The sequence below is a fragment of the Echeneis naucrates genome, chromosome 24 (genome assembly GCF_900963305.1).
Source record: "Echeneis naucrates chromosome 24, fEcheNa1.1, whole genome shotgun sequence".
Lineage (NCBI taxonomy): Eukaryota > Metazoa > Chordata > Actinopteri > Carangiformes > Echeneidae > Echeneis > Echeneis naucrates.
The window spans coordinates 7474099-7489773 of record NC_042534.1 but is presented as its reverse complement, the minus strand read 5'-3'; the positions used below and the strand labels follow the sequence as shown (position 1 = coordinate 7489773).

The following is a 15675-nucleotide window of genomic DNA, read 5'->3' as shown; positions in this document are numbered from 1 at the left end:
CCATACCTCTATTCATCATTAAGCCCATTTAATCCGAGGCCTCAGGCCCAGTGTTTCCATTTAACACAGGACAAGCCAGTAAAATAAGAGACAGGAGGCATGATATCACTTTGGTAGAGGCTTATTGGTGTGCAGAGGTGTTGTCCCTCCCACCAGCAGATGTTAACCCAATCCGGTTTTTGACCTCCATACTAGCTTCTCCAGGGCTGGAGGGCCATTGGCACTGCTGTTAGCTGATAAACAACAGGAAACAATAAAGATGCCAAGTGGGCTGCTCAGACGAAGACGCAGATCCTTTACTAACCCTCCGCTGGTGCATCCGCAAATTTTCCCTTACGTGTATAGATGCAGTCATGTTAACTGAGTATTTCAGTCGATGGTACATTTAAACTGGCAAAGCACACTGCAACATGTTAATGCTTACTTCTAGTAAAATATTCTAGTGAAACAGAGATTCATTTGTGCATGTCGCAGCAGGGTATGGTGCCACAATGATAGATATGCTACTCCATGGCAAGGTCTCTGAGGCTCTGTATGTGTGTGTGAGTGAGTGTGTGCATTTGTGTACCTGCAGAGTGCACGGCTGTCTGTGTTTGTTGTGGGACAGTTTTTCTATGTAAGTGTGTAGATGTATGCACAGCCGTGTATGTGAGCGGTGTGTGAGACTGTGTGAGGACCTGCTATAAGGGAAAACCCCATCAGCGTGGGATCCCAGGGAGATAATGACTGCTGACTGCTTTATGTCCTGGAAATGATTGAGTGGAACATAGTAGCAGTTTATGAATCCCCTCTCCTAGTGGCTGACAGAGTGACAGCACATAACTTGCTAGCGGGCCAAGCTACTGTTATACAGATGGGTATCTGTAGGCTGCTCGCTAACTTAGAATACCTTTATCAGAAATAGACAGTTAAACTATTCTAAGTTACTTCCCACTTGTTGACCTGTTTCAATGCACTTTGCCTGGATTACAAACTGCGTCCTACTGTCCTACTTGCTAGATGGACTGTAGTCGTGTCCCAATTCCTTATCACACACTCATTTCACCAAGTACATGTCAAAAGACTAGAAAGTGACAGGTCTACTGAAAAAGCAGCATTTTTTTGTGCTGTTAATGTTTAACAATGCAAATGGAGGAGCTACTCGTGTGTAAAATATTAAAATCCACTGTGGATGGTGTAAGGCAAACATTTAGCTTTCTTTAGCTCTCTTTGTTAGATCCATTTGGCAGTGTTACGCCAAATCTTCGTTTGATTGACATCAGTTAACACATATTAAGGCATTTCTACTTTCTACTGGCAAATGATAAATTATATTTATTTCTTGCAAATTGCACAAAAGGTTGGCCTATAAAGTAGTTACTAATCTGGACAGCCACAGCTAAATTACCTGTGTCACCTAGACTTCTGATTAATCCAACTACTTTGTTTAAAGTTGAATTAATTACACTTTTTTGCCTGTCTGGGGAAGTCGAAAGAATCTGTGACGACACATCCAACATCAAAGAGAACGATTATAACCCAAGGTGGTTGGAAGGCTCTGGGCTGGATCCCTGGGCCTGGGTCCTTTCTATGGGAAGTGCATTCTCTCCTCTGGCTTCCTCCCACAGTCCAAAGACATGCACAATAGGCTCATTTTTCATGGGCCTGTATAGTTCCTGATCACTTTATGTCTCCAATAGACCTAGCCACCTGTGTAGGGTGTACCCTGCCCTTGCTCAATGTCAGATAGTAATCCTGGATTATCATCCAGTTGGAGCTTGGCCTTTTGGTTCAGGGGTTTTTGGTTTTTTTGGACGGGGGTTGTCATTTTGATTACAACTTCCTGAAGTGAATGTCTGGCTATCTGGCTTTATCAGCTAAATGCTCCACTGGGTTTTGTGTACTTCGTGTACAGTTAGTGTACAGCTGCCTGCTGTGGGCAAAATGTGTGAATGAATGAGTGAACCCAAAAAAGAGTGAATTTGTGTCAAACAGCTAAACAATGAATAGGGACTCACTAAATCTTCATAAACTGAGGGAAGCTGCAAATTCCATCTATTACATATTCTTAGGATTTTACTAAAGGAAGACCCACCTCATATACAGGATATGGTCATATGAAACAGAACTTAAAGTAAGTGTGCAGACATGGCTGCTGTTTTAACATGGTGTTACCGAAACATACAAAGGCTTTTATTCTCCCTATTAGCCAATCTTTTCCTTGGCGGTTTTTCATTTTTGTTCTGTGTTGACATTTTTTGCTCCCTGATCACGCCTCCTCTCTTCCCCCATATCCTGATCTCCTCCTGCTCTTCCATGACTTAGTAATTAACCCTTTAAAGGTGTGTGTGTGTGTGTGTGTAATGCTTCTGAAACACAGGCCTCCCGCTCTCCTCTCACTGCTATAGCCTGGGGCTACACACACACACACACACACACACACATAGGTAGAGGCAAATATAAGGTGACAGAGTCAATAGGGGCATAGGCACCAGAAAATAGATTTTAAATTGATAAATTATCACAATCACAGAGACACTGGTAACCGTATGAGATGGTTGCATCTCAGGCAGGTGAAGTCAGTCTTCAAAATGAAATTGTGTGTTGTTGTTACTTTTGCTGTAATTACTTTTCTTTGTTTCTTTGTTTGATTTCTGTGATGGAGCAAGGAATAGGATTTGCCTGATAAAGCGATATTAAGCGATATTAGGCTTATTTCTGACCTAGGAATCTGTAGTATTAAAAAAAATAAGCAAAAACACTTGAGATTATTAATTTGCCCAGACAGGGAGAAGCTAATAGAAAGACGGTAAAATCAGCAAAAATTAAAAGGGGGTTTCCTATAACCAAAAGAAGGCACATTGAAGAAAGACAGCAGTTACAATCTTTGGCTGCTCATATCTGCATCAGATATGAAAATCAAATGCACTGGCCTTGACCAAAATTAGATTCACGTGATGTGAGCAACACAATATGAGTTGTTTCTGAGCTCAGAATGGAAGTATGATGTACTGGTGGTTCGGAGTCTCAGCTCAACAACAGTATGTCTGTTTCCCAACGATTGTCCAACCGAGTGGAAGAATTGACCTTTCAGCTTTCTGTGGACGGTGGGAATAGCGCCCTCTGGGGCAGCATAGGGTCACTGCATTGCGCCTCGACTCTTCATAGCGGCGTCGAAAGCGATTTCCTGTTGCTCCTCTCCCATTCTAATCTGTTCGAACGGCTATGAGGCAAAAGTCGACCTCCGCTGTGATGAGGAAATCCCAGGTTGCTCTAGGGACACCAGAGATGGTGCAGTGCACAGCGGCATTTGAGGAAGGAGGGTGGCGGGTTAGTGGAGATCAAAGCTAAACTGCTGATTTACCTGGAGAAAGGTGCAAGGAGCTTTGGAGATGGGAGGGAGCAGCGTCATGAATTTCTGCGTACCTTTTTTCCCCTCCCCTCTCACTTTTTCTCTTCCATCCTCCCTCCATCTTCCCCCTTCACCTCCCCTGTCTTCAGTTCTTGCACAGGATCACATTAATATTCCTTTGAAGCCTGTTTCAACTGCACCAGCACTCCTTCTCCCGCTCTCCTCCACTCTCATTCCTTTTCTCCCTCTTTCTTTTGTCTCTCGATATGTTGCTTTCTGTTTCTCTCCTGTGATATTCCTTTCTAGAGGGGCTCGCTTTCCCACCTTTTCTACCAACCAGTGCAGCAGGGAGGGGCATTTTTATTACCTTCAGTTAGGAGTTCCCCTTGTTGCACACATGTACACACACATAGAGGGGTGGTGGGTACCGATGCCTTTGACAGAGCGTGTTGATTGGTTCAGAATGGTTGCTGCCTCTTGTAGGAGAGTGGAACAGCTATTTTTAGATCAAGGAGTAGCTGGGAGAGAAAGACTGGGGAGGACTCGGTGTGTGTGTGTGTGTGTGTGTGTGTGTGTGTGTGTGTGTGTGTGTGTGTGAGAGCGTGTAAGGAACAATGCAGTCTTGAAGGAAGTTCCCTCAAGACTGCATTATTCCTTACTATCTCTCTCTCACACACACAAACATTTACTTTTGCAGTAGTGCCCCTCTAAAGCCATGGTGGTGTGTATTCCATGTGCTTGCGCCTTATCTCTTCTCCCCCCTCAACCTTTTTTCGCGTGGTACCCGCTGCACTCTCCTCCTCCCGTAGTCTTTTAGTCTCTCTCTTGTTTCCCCCTCTCTTTCTGAGCTGGCTCGATGTGCAAATGTCAGCACTCTCCCATTTATTTACCAGAGCCCAGAGCAACGTCCTGCACCCTCTGTTTACCTCCACAGAGCTGCCCCATGCTCATTGCACTCCTCATCAGCCTTTACGCTTTCTCTCCACCTCCACTGTTCTCCTTACCCTCATCCTGCCATCCTTCCCCCATCCCTTTCTTTCAGCTCTCTTGCGATCCTTTCCTTCCTTTTGCTACCCCCCCTTCTTTTTTTTTTTTTTTTTTTGAACACCATTCTTGCTTTACCCATCCACTCACCCTATCCCTTCGCCCCTCCTCTCTTTCATGGATCATAGCACTTCATCATGACATTTCTAGCCTTGTCTACAACTAGCACAAGTTTTTTGGATTAGATCCACTGCACCACAACCACCACCATCATCACCCCCTCTCGCCTCCTCTCTTCTCCCCATCCCCCCTTGTTTCGTTTTGAATCTATTTTAAGACACAAGCTTGTCCGTTCACGTTTGGGCCCGTCAGATCACAAAACACCTTGTTCTTCTCTTCATCCTCCTTGTCTGTCTCTTTCTGTCTCCCCTAACCTTTTTTTTTTTTTCTCTTTCCATTTTCCTTTCTCCATGTCTTTTTCTTCTTCCCTGTCTCATTCTACCCATCACTCTGTCTGTCTGTGATCACCAAAATCACGATGACTCATGTGGCTCAAACCTGCTTTGCAGTCGAGAGGCCGCTGTGGGATTTTTGGGTTTTTTGCCCCCGTTTAACAAGAGGTTGGAGATGATGAAGGTGTGGCTTCTCACAGGCTCAGAAAGTGTGTAGGGTGAGGGATATCATTTTATTCTCATAACTGCAATATTTCATTTCATTTGCAATGTTTGCAGTGTTGAATATATGATATGAAAATTGTTGTAAAAGTTACATCAGGCATCATTTTTAGTTGTTGTAAGACACACCTGCCTTGCAACATCTCACAAGTGGAGCTCTTACAAATCAGATCTTTCTGTTCTTGCTTATTTTAGAAGTAATGGACAAGCCTTGTATGTGTTGTTTTGTTTTCATCCAGTGTAACCAAAGTGTAAGAATAAATTCAGAGATGTTCCTGGAGAAGCACGGATCCATTCAGGGATATGCGCAGAGTGGAGCCTGTCGGCTCTTGTTCCCTCTAGTTTTCATCATCACGTCACACAAGGATCAGTTTGATACAATTTGTGATATTCTTCATTCAAAGATCAGATCATGTAACTGACACAATACAGAGATTCAAAAAATAGCAGTTCCATGATACTGTTTCTCTTGCTGCTTCATACATTCAGGGTTAGAAAGTATCATTTACATTTTTAAAAATGCCATCAATCTGTGTTGAAACCCTTCATGTATTTAATTTTAGACTGCTTATGAATTTGTGCACTAATTTAATTATTTTTTCCTATCTCTGTCTCTATCTAGTGAGTGACAGCTGTTTTCGAAACCTTGCAGAGGACCGCAGTGGCGTCAACCTTAAAGATCTTGTACACGACCCCTCCCTGTGAGTAATTCAACCTTCCGAACAGAAATTAAAACAGTCAGCAACACCGTGAATGTATGCTTGTTAAATCCAGTGATGTTCTTTAACTTACCTTCAACCTCCTGCACAAAAATTATGCACAGGGTTTCTGCATCTGTGTGTCTCTGTGTGGAAGCCGTCTTCTTTGTTGTGCTAGAGCGTAACTAAGAAACTAAAAATATCTCTTCAACACAACATGTCAGGGCTCTGTGTTGCCCTATGGAGAGAAATTCCCAGCATGCATGGCAACAACAATAGAGTTGCGGCAACCTTCTGTTGAGGGATGACTCTTGGTTGCTGCAAGAAGTCATTATATCCTGAAAGAAGTTAAAAGAGGTGAAATCAACCATTGTTTTTATTAATAGGGATTAGATCAGGGACAAAGGAGCATGAAAAGCAAACAGGAAAACAATATTCTGCATCACAAGTGATTGTTAAGAATGTATCCAAACAGCACAGTGAAACATTACATGTGTTTCTTTTCATTTGCTTTAAAAATTATGATTTCTGGTGGTTTCAGTCATGAAAGTCAGTCTCACAAGAACTCTGAAGGTCACAAAAACAGGCAGGTTGGACAGCGCGGGTGTTTCATTGGTTAGTGCGTATGCCGTGTTATCGCCGCCCCCTGGGTTTGGTCCTGGCTCTGGACACTGAATATGGCTGCAAAGATTTCCTCCATTTTTTTTATCCTCAAAGCCTCAGGTCAATCTTCTGCACGGGCCATTCAAGGTCTTCTGCACCAAATACAGAAAACAATTTCCAAAGGAAGAAACTTTCCCAAACTCAGCATTATTATCTGTTGTAGCATCATGACTTCCTTTGATCGGTACTCAAGTTCCCAAACCTTCCTGAGAGCCATAATTAGACTTGTCCATATAAAAATTCACCTATAAAACACCACAGCAGAAAAGACATTTTCTTTCTTGTCATATTTGTTGCCATTAATATTTATAAGTTGAATTCTCATGCTGTTTAATTACTTTCTTCATATCATTCATCACATTTCAAACTGCCACCTCAGCTGAAACACTGCAAACCGTGACTCCGACATACAACCTCAGACACGCTCCTCTAGACATCCAAAGCATTTTCCATGCAGCCATTGATTTGCCAGAGCTCCCCCTGCTCCCCCATCATAGCATTATGCTAGTCAATATCACTGGAGCGTCACCAGTCCCCCGCTGCAGGACCCCAGATTGATCCATACTTGTCATGTCCTTTACGGTGTTTTTTGTTATTGTTGTTGTTTTTCAGCTTGATGTGTAACGTGTGTGTCAGATCTTTGCCTGACGCAAAAGAGTGATTGTGAGGGGGTTTGCTGCGTTACACGTAGGATGAGGTATGTTTGTAGAAACAATTGATATGTACTGTCTTGCTTATCTATCTCTTCATGTCTCTGTGTGTTTTTGACAGCTTTTATACACAATTCATTTTATTTTAAAGCGTCAGCTAATGGCAATTAATTGGCAGTGGACATATTCACTTTACTTTTTGAGCTATGATTACTCTGGTTGGCCTAATTTTGCACCATGCAGTGTCTTGTTTTACTGCCTGGTTTGTCTTTTTGCTATTTAGTGTGTAAAAACCTCCTTAACCTTAGATTTACCAGGTAAATCCTAAGAATGGACATACAGTAAATGTTGAAGCCAAGTAGGAGGATAGAGCCCCTTCCTAACTGTATTCATTGAACAGATGTGAAGCTGACAACCTGTCGACGGGAAAGAGACTAGGTCTTTCTTTTTATTTTGTGCATTTTCGTGTTGCTCCTCTGAGGAAAATCAAAGACATCTGATCTCCATCCTCATTAAGCTGTACGGTGTGACTCCAAAAATATAACAAATTTATTTATATTATTGAATATTTGAATACAAGTCAAAGAAAGCCAAAGGGGCTTGAATTTGCATTTAATTGTTACTACTATAAAAGTTTTTGGTAAACTCTTGGCGTCTCCAATAGAAGTCAAGTGACCATCAAATTTCCACTTTTGAGATGATTCATGGAATAAAGGTAAAGTTGACAGTTGATGTGAAAAGGATCAGTTATTATCATGCTTATAGGCTTTGTTGTAGCTGAGCTGCACAGGAAATTAATGGCCGAGTGATTCTCGCGCTCAGTGTGAATGCGGGTTACAGGATCTGTGGCCCATTCAGTCCACTGAAAAGGCACTTGGGATGAATGTGTTGTGTCTCAGTGAACTGATAGGGTTGAGCATGGATTAAACACAGAGCTGTTAAACATTAAAGCTGGACACCAGGACAAGCTGTCAGTGTTCGCGTCCCTGTCTGCTCTGCTGTGCTGCGGTGATGCTAGCTGATGTAGATGGGCTCTGGCTGACCTCCTCTGGCCCAAAGATCCTCCATGCCACGTTAATCCACGCCACACCACGATTCAGCAGCTCCATCAGGTTGACCAGCTGGAACGCTGTGCCCTCAATGTGCCACTGCTGCTGTGACAGAGAGAGAGGGGGAGGGACTGTGAGGCCACAGCAGGATATGTAACATAAACTAGAATCATAGCATCTCTCAGGCACACAAACACGTATACACACATTGGCACATACAATCAATCAGCCTGTCGAGTTTAGTATTCAGGAGCATCCAGAGGTGTTTCAGGTGGAGAGAAAAATTATATGTGGCAAAAAGGGAGAGAGAGTCACGGGGGGGTTAAACAAATGATACTAGACTCAAGGTCACACAGATGAGGCAGAGATGACTGAAGGTTTTTGACTTTGTGTGTGTAAATTAGTATTTTTTTTTATATATATTAGTATTGTTACCTTTTCCCTATTTATTTCTTAAATTCTATATTTTGTGTGCATATATGTGTGTTTTTTGTTTGTGTTGAGAGGTTGAGTGAGCCTCTCCCATGGACTGTGGAGTCAGCTCCAAGTCTCTGCCCTCCAGCAGTTTGTGTTGCAACAACCTTTCCGTTTTAGAAATGATCATGGCTAACGATAGTTAGAAGTCAATTAGGTCAGTGACAGTAGGACTCATTTCAATCTGAGGGGACAAGTCGGGGAACAAAGACGCATGCAAAAGCCTGTCGTGTCTGACTGATTGATAAGCACTACATTCCACATAAATCTAACGTCTATCAATGTTTCATGCAAAGACGAGCAATCTCATCATCTAAAGGCACTTTAGTGCGTGCTTACTGCTGTGATCAAATTTTCTACTGTAATAAATGGAACAAACAACTACATGTGATGCGTAAATAACAGAGAATCATACCCTGACTCTGCACTTCTCTTCAGCTTTTATGGCCCATTGTAGCTTTTCAGCTCATTGTTTTGGGTCTATGGCCTCCAACTTGACTGTTATATGTGGATTTGTTTTGTTTTGGGTTTTTTTTTTTTTCCTTTATTTGCTTACTTTCACTTCTCATCACTTCACTGTAGGCATCTGACAGCCCTGCATGCAGCTGCACGTGGACAAATTTAGCAGTTTAAAGGTTAACATAGCAGAACATTAAACAGGATTATGCAGAAGACAAATTGTCAGTGATGGACTTGGGTTTATTAGGTGGAGACAACTATGACTCCACATGAGTGCTAATGCGTCTTTGAATGTTTTTGGTCTGTGGGCTGTTAACTGACTGATTCTGTTTCCTCCAAGTGGCCAAAAACTCTGCAAACGCATACGGAGCATGGCCTGTGACTGTCTTCAGTTATGTGGCAAGTTTATTTTACAACTGACTAATGGATGTCATTCAGTGCAGATTAAAATAAATTAAAAGTTTATTAGTGGTTCATCCACCATCGATCGCTCATTAGATCATAATCCAGTGTAGCCTGTTCCCTAACTTTATTGTCCATTTTCCTCTAAATGGCACAGTCCTTTAAAAATCAACATCATGCTTGACTGAAGAAGAATTTAAACCAAAGGCCATAAACTCAAACTCGAAATGTCTACTGAGGTAAAAACTCAAGTAACTCAAAGGTTTGGTTTATTTATACTGAACATGCATGTGAGAATGACTGAAGCTTGATATGAACTTAAAGAAAAGTGTTTAACGCCACCTTTTCTTCTTACTGCAAATAAAAATCCATGTATTTTGTGTGACATTAAAGTAGTGGTGTAGTTTACATTGCAAGTAAATGAAACACACATTTAAGTTGGCCCTGTTTTGCCACAGTTGAGTTTGTTCAAATAAATGAAGCCTGTTGTATGCGCAGTGTAGCTGGGATGGTTTAGAAAATGAAATGAGGGGACAGGAGATCTGAACCAGGATGACATTTATTCTGTAAATAATGCTTGTGGGGTGGAGTGGTCTGCAGAATATTTTATGGCGTGAGTGCGTGTGTGTGTGTGTTTCTGAGGCTTTGTATGTGTTCAGGGCCTGTGAATGGAATCATGGGAGTGGACCTGAGCACTCAGAGCTCTCATCGCGGTATGGGGTTGTGAAGAGGTGGGCTAGACCCCTCCATCCCTCCACCCATGCTTCCACTTGCTAACATGTTGAGAGGTGACCCCTTGAGAGCTTTCCTACATACGCATGAAGCAACAACTCAGCTGTAATGGGCTCAACTCCATGCTACTACTGGAAGTACGGAGATGGCCAAGGCTGTCGTATGCTCCTGGATGGAGAGTGTGTGTAAGACGGCAAGAGAAAGAGGCAGCGAGTGAGATTGAGTGCCCTGTACAAAGAGCTTGTATTATTAATGAAATCACCCTGGCAGATGGGTCTCATCTTGGAAGTGTCCCACAACCACTGAGATTTGCAGCTGGCTCACATGTGCGCACACTCACATTTTCCCTCTTGTTAAGTGTGCCTCTGACAGTCTATCCCTCCTTTTCCTCACTCTTTTCAGCCTCTCCCTCTCATTCTGCCTTTCTCTCTCTATCCTCCTCCCTGTGCTCGTCTTTTATTCATAGAAAGATTTGGCTGTGGCGTCTGGGCTTTCAGGCCAAAACCACTGTCACCTCCCAACCACCACCAACACACACACGCACACACACATCCCCCCCCACTCTCTTTCCTTGCATTCCTTCCTCTGCTCGCTTCAGGATTTGTCCACACCTTGAGGAAAAAGCCTTTATATGAGGCTACAATCAGCCTGCAGTTTGAAGGGTTCCTTCTTAGAAAGACACACAGATAGGAGTTTGAGATTAAAAATGCTGTAGACTGGACACACACACACATATATATTTGTGTGTGTGTATATATATATATATATATATATATATATATATATATGTATATATATGTTTATTATACCCTGTATCTATACAAACTGATCCATTAATGATCACACTTAGCTGTGATTTCATTACATTCACTCTAGATGACATGGTGTTTGGGAAGTGGGATTACCCTGTTCTCTTTTTTCATTCAAACAGAAAGTGGCATATCCATCACAGTGACGTCATTTTCAGCAGTCAGCAGTGAACTTGCATTACCAAGTGCTCACTGAACGTTCTCGGAAATGCAGCGGTTTCATTTTTGGTCAGTTTTGGTCAACGTATTTTCATTCTTTTACTCCATAGATGACAGTCAAATAGGAGATGGTTATTTCTGTTGATGTTATCATTGTTTGTTGCAATTTTTAAGGCCATTTGTCTGTAAACACTGATCAATGGAATACTCACAGACAGCATATAGACATTCATGTGCAAACCTAAACCTAACACACAAACACACCCACACACCTCCTTCATGAAGGACATAATATTCAGTTTTTGTTGAAACTGTTGGCAAGAGGTGTTGATTCAGTTGAACAGTCATTTTGGAGACTAAAGCTTGTGTTGCCATGCCGCGTTCTTCTATGTTTCCGTGATTTTTCTATCCCTTGTGTATTGATGAGCATCAGCATAATAGCAAACACACAACAGAAACACCTTTTTGCTCTGAAGCTAAACATAAATTACACGTGTGAACACTTTATACGCACATGTGTGTATCAGCCACGCATTCAGTATACTTGCATAGATATAGAAATGCTCACCTGTAGTTTGTCATGCGAAACAAACAATATACCAGTTGGGGCCCCATATGTGAAACAATTTGAAATACATATTTCAGTATTATGCTACTACGTTTATCCTACACACACTCTGAAATGTCCAGTCAACAGCATATTGCTGCTTTCGCACGGAAATGGCATCCCCAGAAAAAAAAAAAAAAAAGAAAAACACAAACATTTGCTGGCACACACAAACTCTCACACACTCTTTCACGATGAACAACACAGCAACTAGAGGCTTCAGACAGGAGGGGTTGCCTAGGAAACGGTGGGAAGGAACCCTAGTTATTTGTGTTGAGCATATTTTCATTTGGGCTGAAGCAGAGAGGCATAAAAACCCCAGGAGAGAGAGAGAGGTGATTTGTCCTGACAGCTCCTTTACTCTCTCCCGAGGTGTAGCACAGACAAACACACACCATAAACAGATGAATGCAAATGCATGAACACACACTTACATACACACAGACACATAGAAGGATGCCGAAACTTCCTAACCTCCCCTCCGTTCCCTCCCAAGCACATCAAGAGAAGTAAATCACTCGTGCCATCACAGGGATGTTAGCTGGTGTGTGTGTATTGAGTGTTGTGTGAAGGTTGTGTTTACGGATGCACGTGCTAGTGGATGCTCCAAGTAGCCATGCATGTGCAGTGTTTCATAAAAAAAGTGCCTCTTAAATGATTCTTTCTGACTTCTCTGCCTCTTTTGTCAGGAGCAGACAGCTTCTCTCTGAGTCCCAGGCGCCATCTCTGTGCATGCTTGCTGCAGTATTTTGGTGTTGTCTTGCTTGGCGCGTCTCTCTGCTGCTGCTCCCTCGCTTGGTTTGGAAAACTGAGCAGAGCCAATGGTTGTTTTTGTTTTTTTTTTAAATTATTATTATTTATTTATTTCAGTGAATGATTTTTCCAGTGTGCAGAATTTACTCTTTGCAACTCAGCATGCAAAGGGGGGGCATGTGAAAGGCAGAAAAACAGTGGATCCTTTAATGTTCATGGAGTTCATGGGTATTTGTCTGAGGGAGGGTGTTTAAGTGGCTGGTGTGGAGAGGAAACATGATGCAGTAGTCTCCCAAAAATAGCGATCCTTAAAAAAAAAAAAAAAACACGAGCGAAGGGTTACATAAGGGGTGTCTGTGCAGAGCCTTCACCTTGAGCCTGGGGTTGTTGTTTTTGGGATGTTGTACCCAGACTGGCCACAGGAGGTCACCATGGCTTGATGTTCAGCAGCAGCAGCTGTGTCCTCAGAGCTCCTTCTTCAGTGGGCCATCCTGTGGAAAATCCTTTCAGGGAGGAATATTCAAGGGCATTCTTTCTCTCACTCCGTCCTGCCACTTGGTTTGACTACCTTTATTTGCTGCCTTGTTATGTTCTCTATTCTCACCATTACCATCTTCACAGGACTGCATCTTCTTACATATGTAAAATTGGCATGTGTCTTCTTGGTTGCAAGACCTGAGAGGATGGATGGCACAATGTTTCAGTTAAAAAATGTAACTCCATGTGAACTAGCTTTGGAGTGTGTGTCTGCGGCAGTCTCTTTTTAAAGGCCTGTTTTCTGCTTTATAACTCTTGAGAAAGAGAAGGGTCCCGATAGTCTGCACCTTAACCTGCTGATTAGCTTTGACATTCCACTGTATAGAAAAGTGAGATTGTCCTGGTCTCCTTGTGTTTAGGGCTGTTAAAGAGCACACCAACTTCTGGTGAGGTCTTCTTCTCTTTAGCTAATCATTTTAACGCCCCCAATACACGGATGGCTATATGTGTGATCTAGTAACTTCCTGTCTTTCACAGGTTGGGGGGTATGATCGCAGCCTACAAGATAGTGCCAGATGAGATAGATGAAATCAAGGTATGTGATGTATCAATGAATCTATGTATTGTTACACAGTCTCTGTTTGTCTTTTTGTCTTTATGTCCACATTGATGATTTTCAAAATGAGATCTAACGAGGTGTGTGTGAATGCATGAACCAACAGGAGACTCTGGTGGATTGGTGTGATGAAAAGGAGCTTAACCTCATCCTGACCACTGGAGGCACAGGCTTCGCCCCAAGAGATGTCACACCAGAGGTAAGTCTTTTTTCCAATAAAAGACAACATACCGGCTAAAATGAGATACCAGACACTTTTGAAATGTTCTTTTTAATATACAGTGTATTGCTCCAATGCAACATCACCATCTCATGAAAAAGCTTTTGTTCCAAAAGATGTTTAAATGAAATTTGAGAGTTGTATTTAAAATAATAGCCAGAAATAGGTTGTATTAAAAATAAAGGCAGAAAACGTGGGGTAAATTTTGGCCACAAATGAGGGAAATTGTGAGCTTTATTCAGACATCACACGTATTGTCACAGCTCAGATTAACATAAATTGGTCAAAGTTCAATCCATTTTAAAGTAATTTTTTTTTTGTTTTGTTTAGTGTGTTTTGGGGGGGGTTGTGTTGCAGGCAATTCAAAGGTACAGGCAGGCCTCAGTCTGGTGTGCTTATTTCATGTAGTTATTTTTTAATATTCCAAATGAAAAATTAGAGGCTCTGTACACACTAACTTATGCAGTAGTGGACAAAAAAGCGTACAGCCATGGCAACAATTTTATTTGACAGTTATGTGAAACAAATGATTTGTCCCCACAGACTTCTGTATTGTAGTTGTGTTGTGTTTGTCATTACCACAACACATACAACTTGTCGTGTCAAAAAAAAAAAGAAGTAGCGTGTGAGGAGGATCTAGATGCATTTCTTTCATGCATATACAAAGTCATCACATACCACTGTTGACCGTATAACATCTTACAGCAAAGACTCAAAGGTTTATTGGATTACCACTGCTTCACTTCTATTACATGCACTGAACCAGCCTCTATCACACACAAACACACACACGCACACACACAAACAAGAACATGCAATTTGGCAAGGGATGAGCTCTGCCTCTCGGCAGTATCGTTTGTCCTCATCAATCATGGTATACAGCCGCAACCTTCCTGGAAGGGGGAAGACGCGAACACACTGTAGTCACTGATAATAGCTGCTATCTGATCCAACCCTGTGTGCTGGAGACAGTGATATCTCTCTGTCTGTCTCTGTGTGTTTGAAGGCTGTACAGGACACTGATGATTGTATTGTGTAGCGATGAAGGCAGGACAGCAGCAACAGACTGCACTCAACGCCTTGTCTCGTAATTGAAGATTTGTATTTTAATTTCATCACTCATTCTATCGCATAAAACTATGAATGTTACTTTTTTTTTTTTTTTTTTTTTTTTTTTTTTAAAGGCAAAAAGCACAACATGCCGCTGTATTTTACACTGGACACCATCCACAAGAAAAATTAACCACTATATCTGGCTGGCCCAAACAACTCTTATCCAATCGGGAAGCAACTAAAGTGCCCCCTCAAAAAAAAGTAAATAAATAAAAATCTAAATTGACTCATTCTTTGTAATCAATATAGGAATTATAATTTTTTCCTCTCAAATTAAGCAATTAAATGTTGAGTTAGTGACTAACTTTTTTATTTCCTCCATAGACCAGTTATTCATCATTGCATGATTTACCATAAAGTGCTCAAAAGCCAATGTACAGGAAATGTAAAATTTGCGTGTCAGATCTCATCAGTATTGTTTTGTTTATGTCAAAATCTTCTTCCTTCTTCCTGCTTTGATTTTGTGTTGCAAAATATATTATCCTATTTTGGTTTCTCAGTTATCAGTTATTTGCTTTCGTCATGCATGTTTATTGATTTTTGGTCGGCAGCACAAGAAAGATCATGTGTGAGCGTAAAGGAATTTAAATGTCAATGTTTAATCAATGATGTGATCTCAGGCTACTTTTCTTTATGATCTCATTTGGCCAGATTTTATCACACACCCTCAGTCTGAGTGCTTCTCCTGCACTCATGAAACAAACCCCCACTCTTAGTATACACTTGTAATTTAGGTTAAACCACATGCATTTTTCCAAAAGATACTTCCCAAATCATACATCCTCTGCACTCTTTCTGAGCAAAT

General features: G+C 41.7%; 1 protein-coding gene across 2 annotated transcripts in view; it reads left to right on the top strand.

Annotated features, from left to right (window-relative positions):
* Nucleotides 1–15675, top strand: part of gphnb (gephyrin b) — an 80023-nt gene that overhangs the window by 19800 nt on the left and 44548 nt on the right. For both annotated transcript variants that reach the window (XM_029496020.1, XM_029496019.1), the window contains exons 2-4: nucleotides 5612–5690; nucleotides 13459–13516; nucleotides 13644–13736. In XM_029496020.1, coding sequence (XP_029351880.1) covers nucleotides 5612–5690; nucleotides 13459–13516; nucleotides 13644–13736 — 230 coding nt within the window. The remainder of the gene's footprint in view (nucleotides 1–5611; nucleotides 5691–13458; nucleotides 13517–13643; nucleotides 13737–15675) is intronic.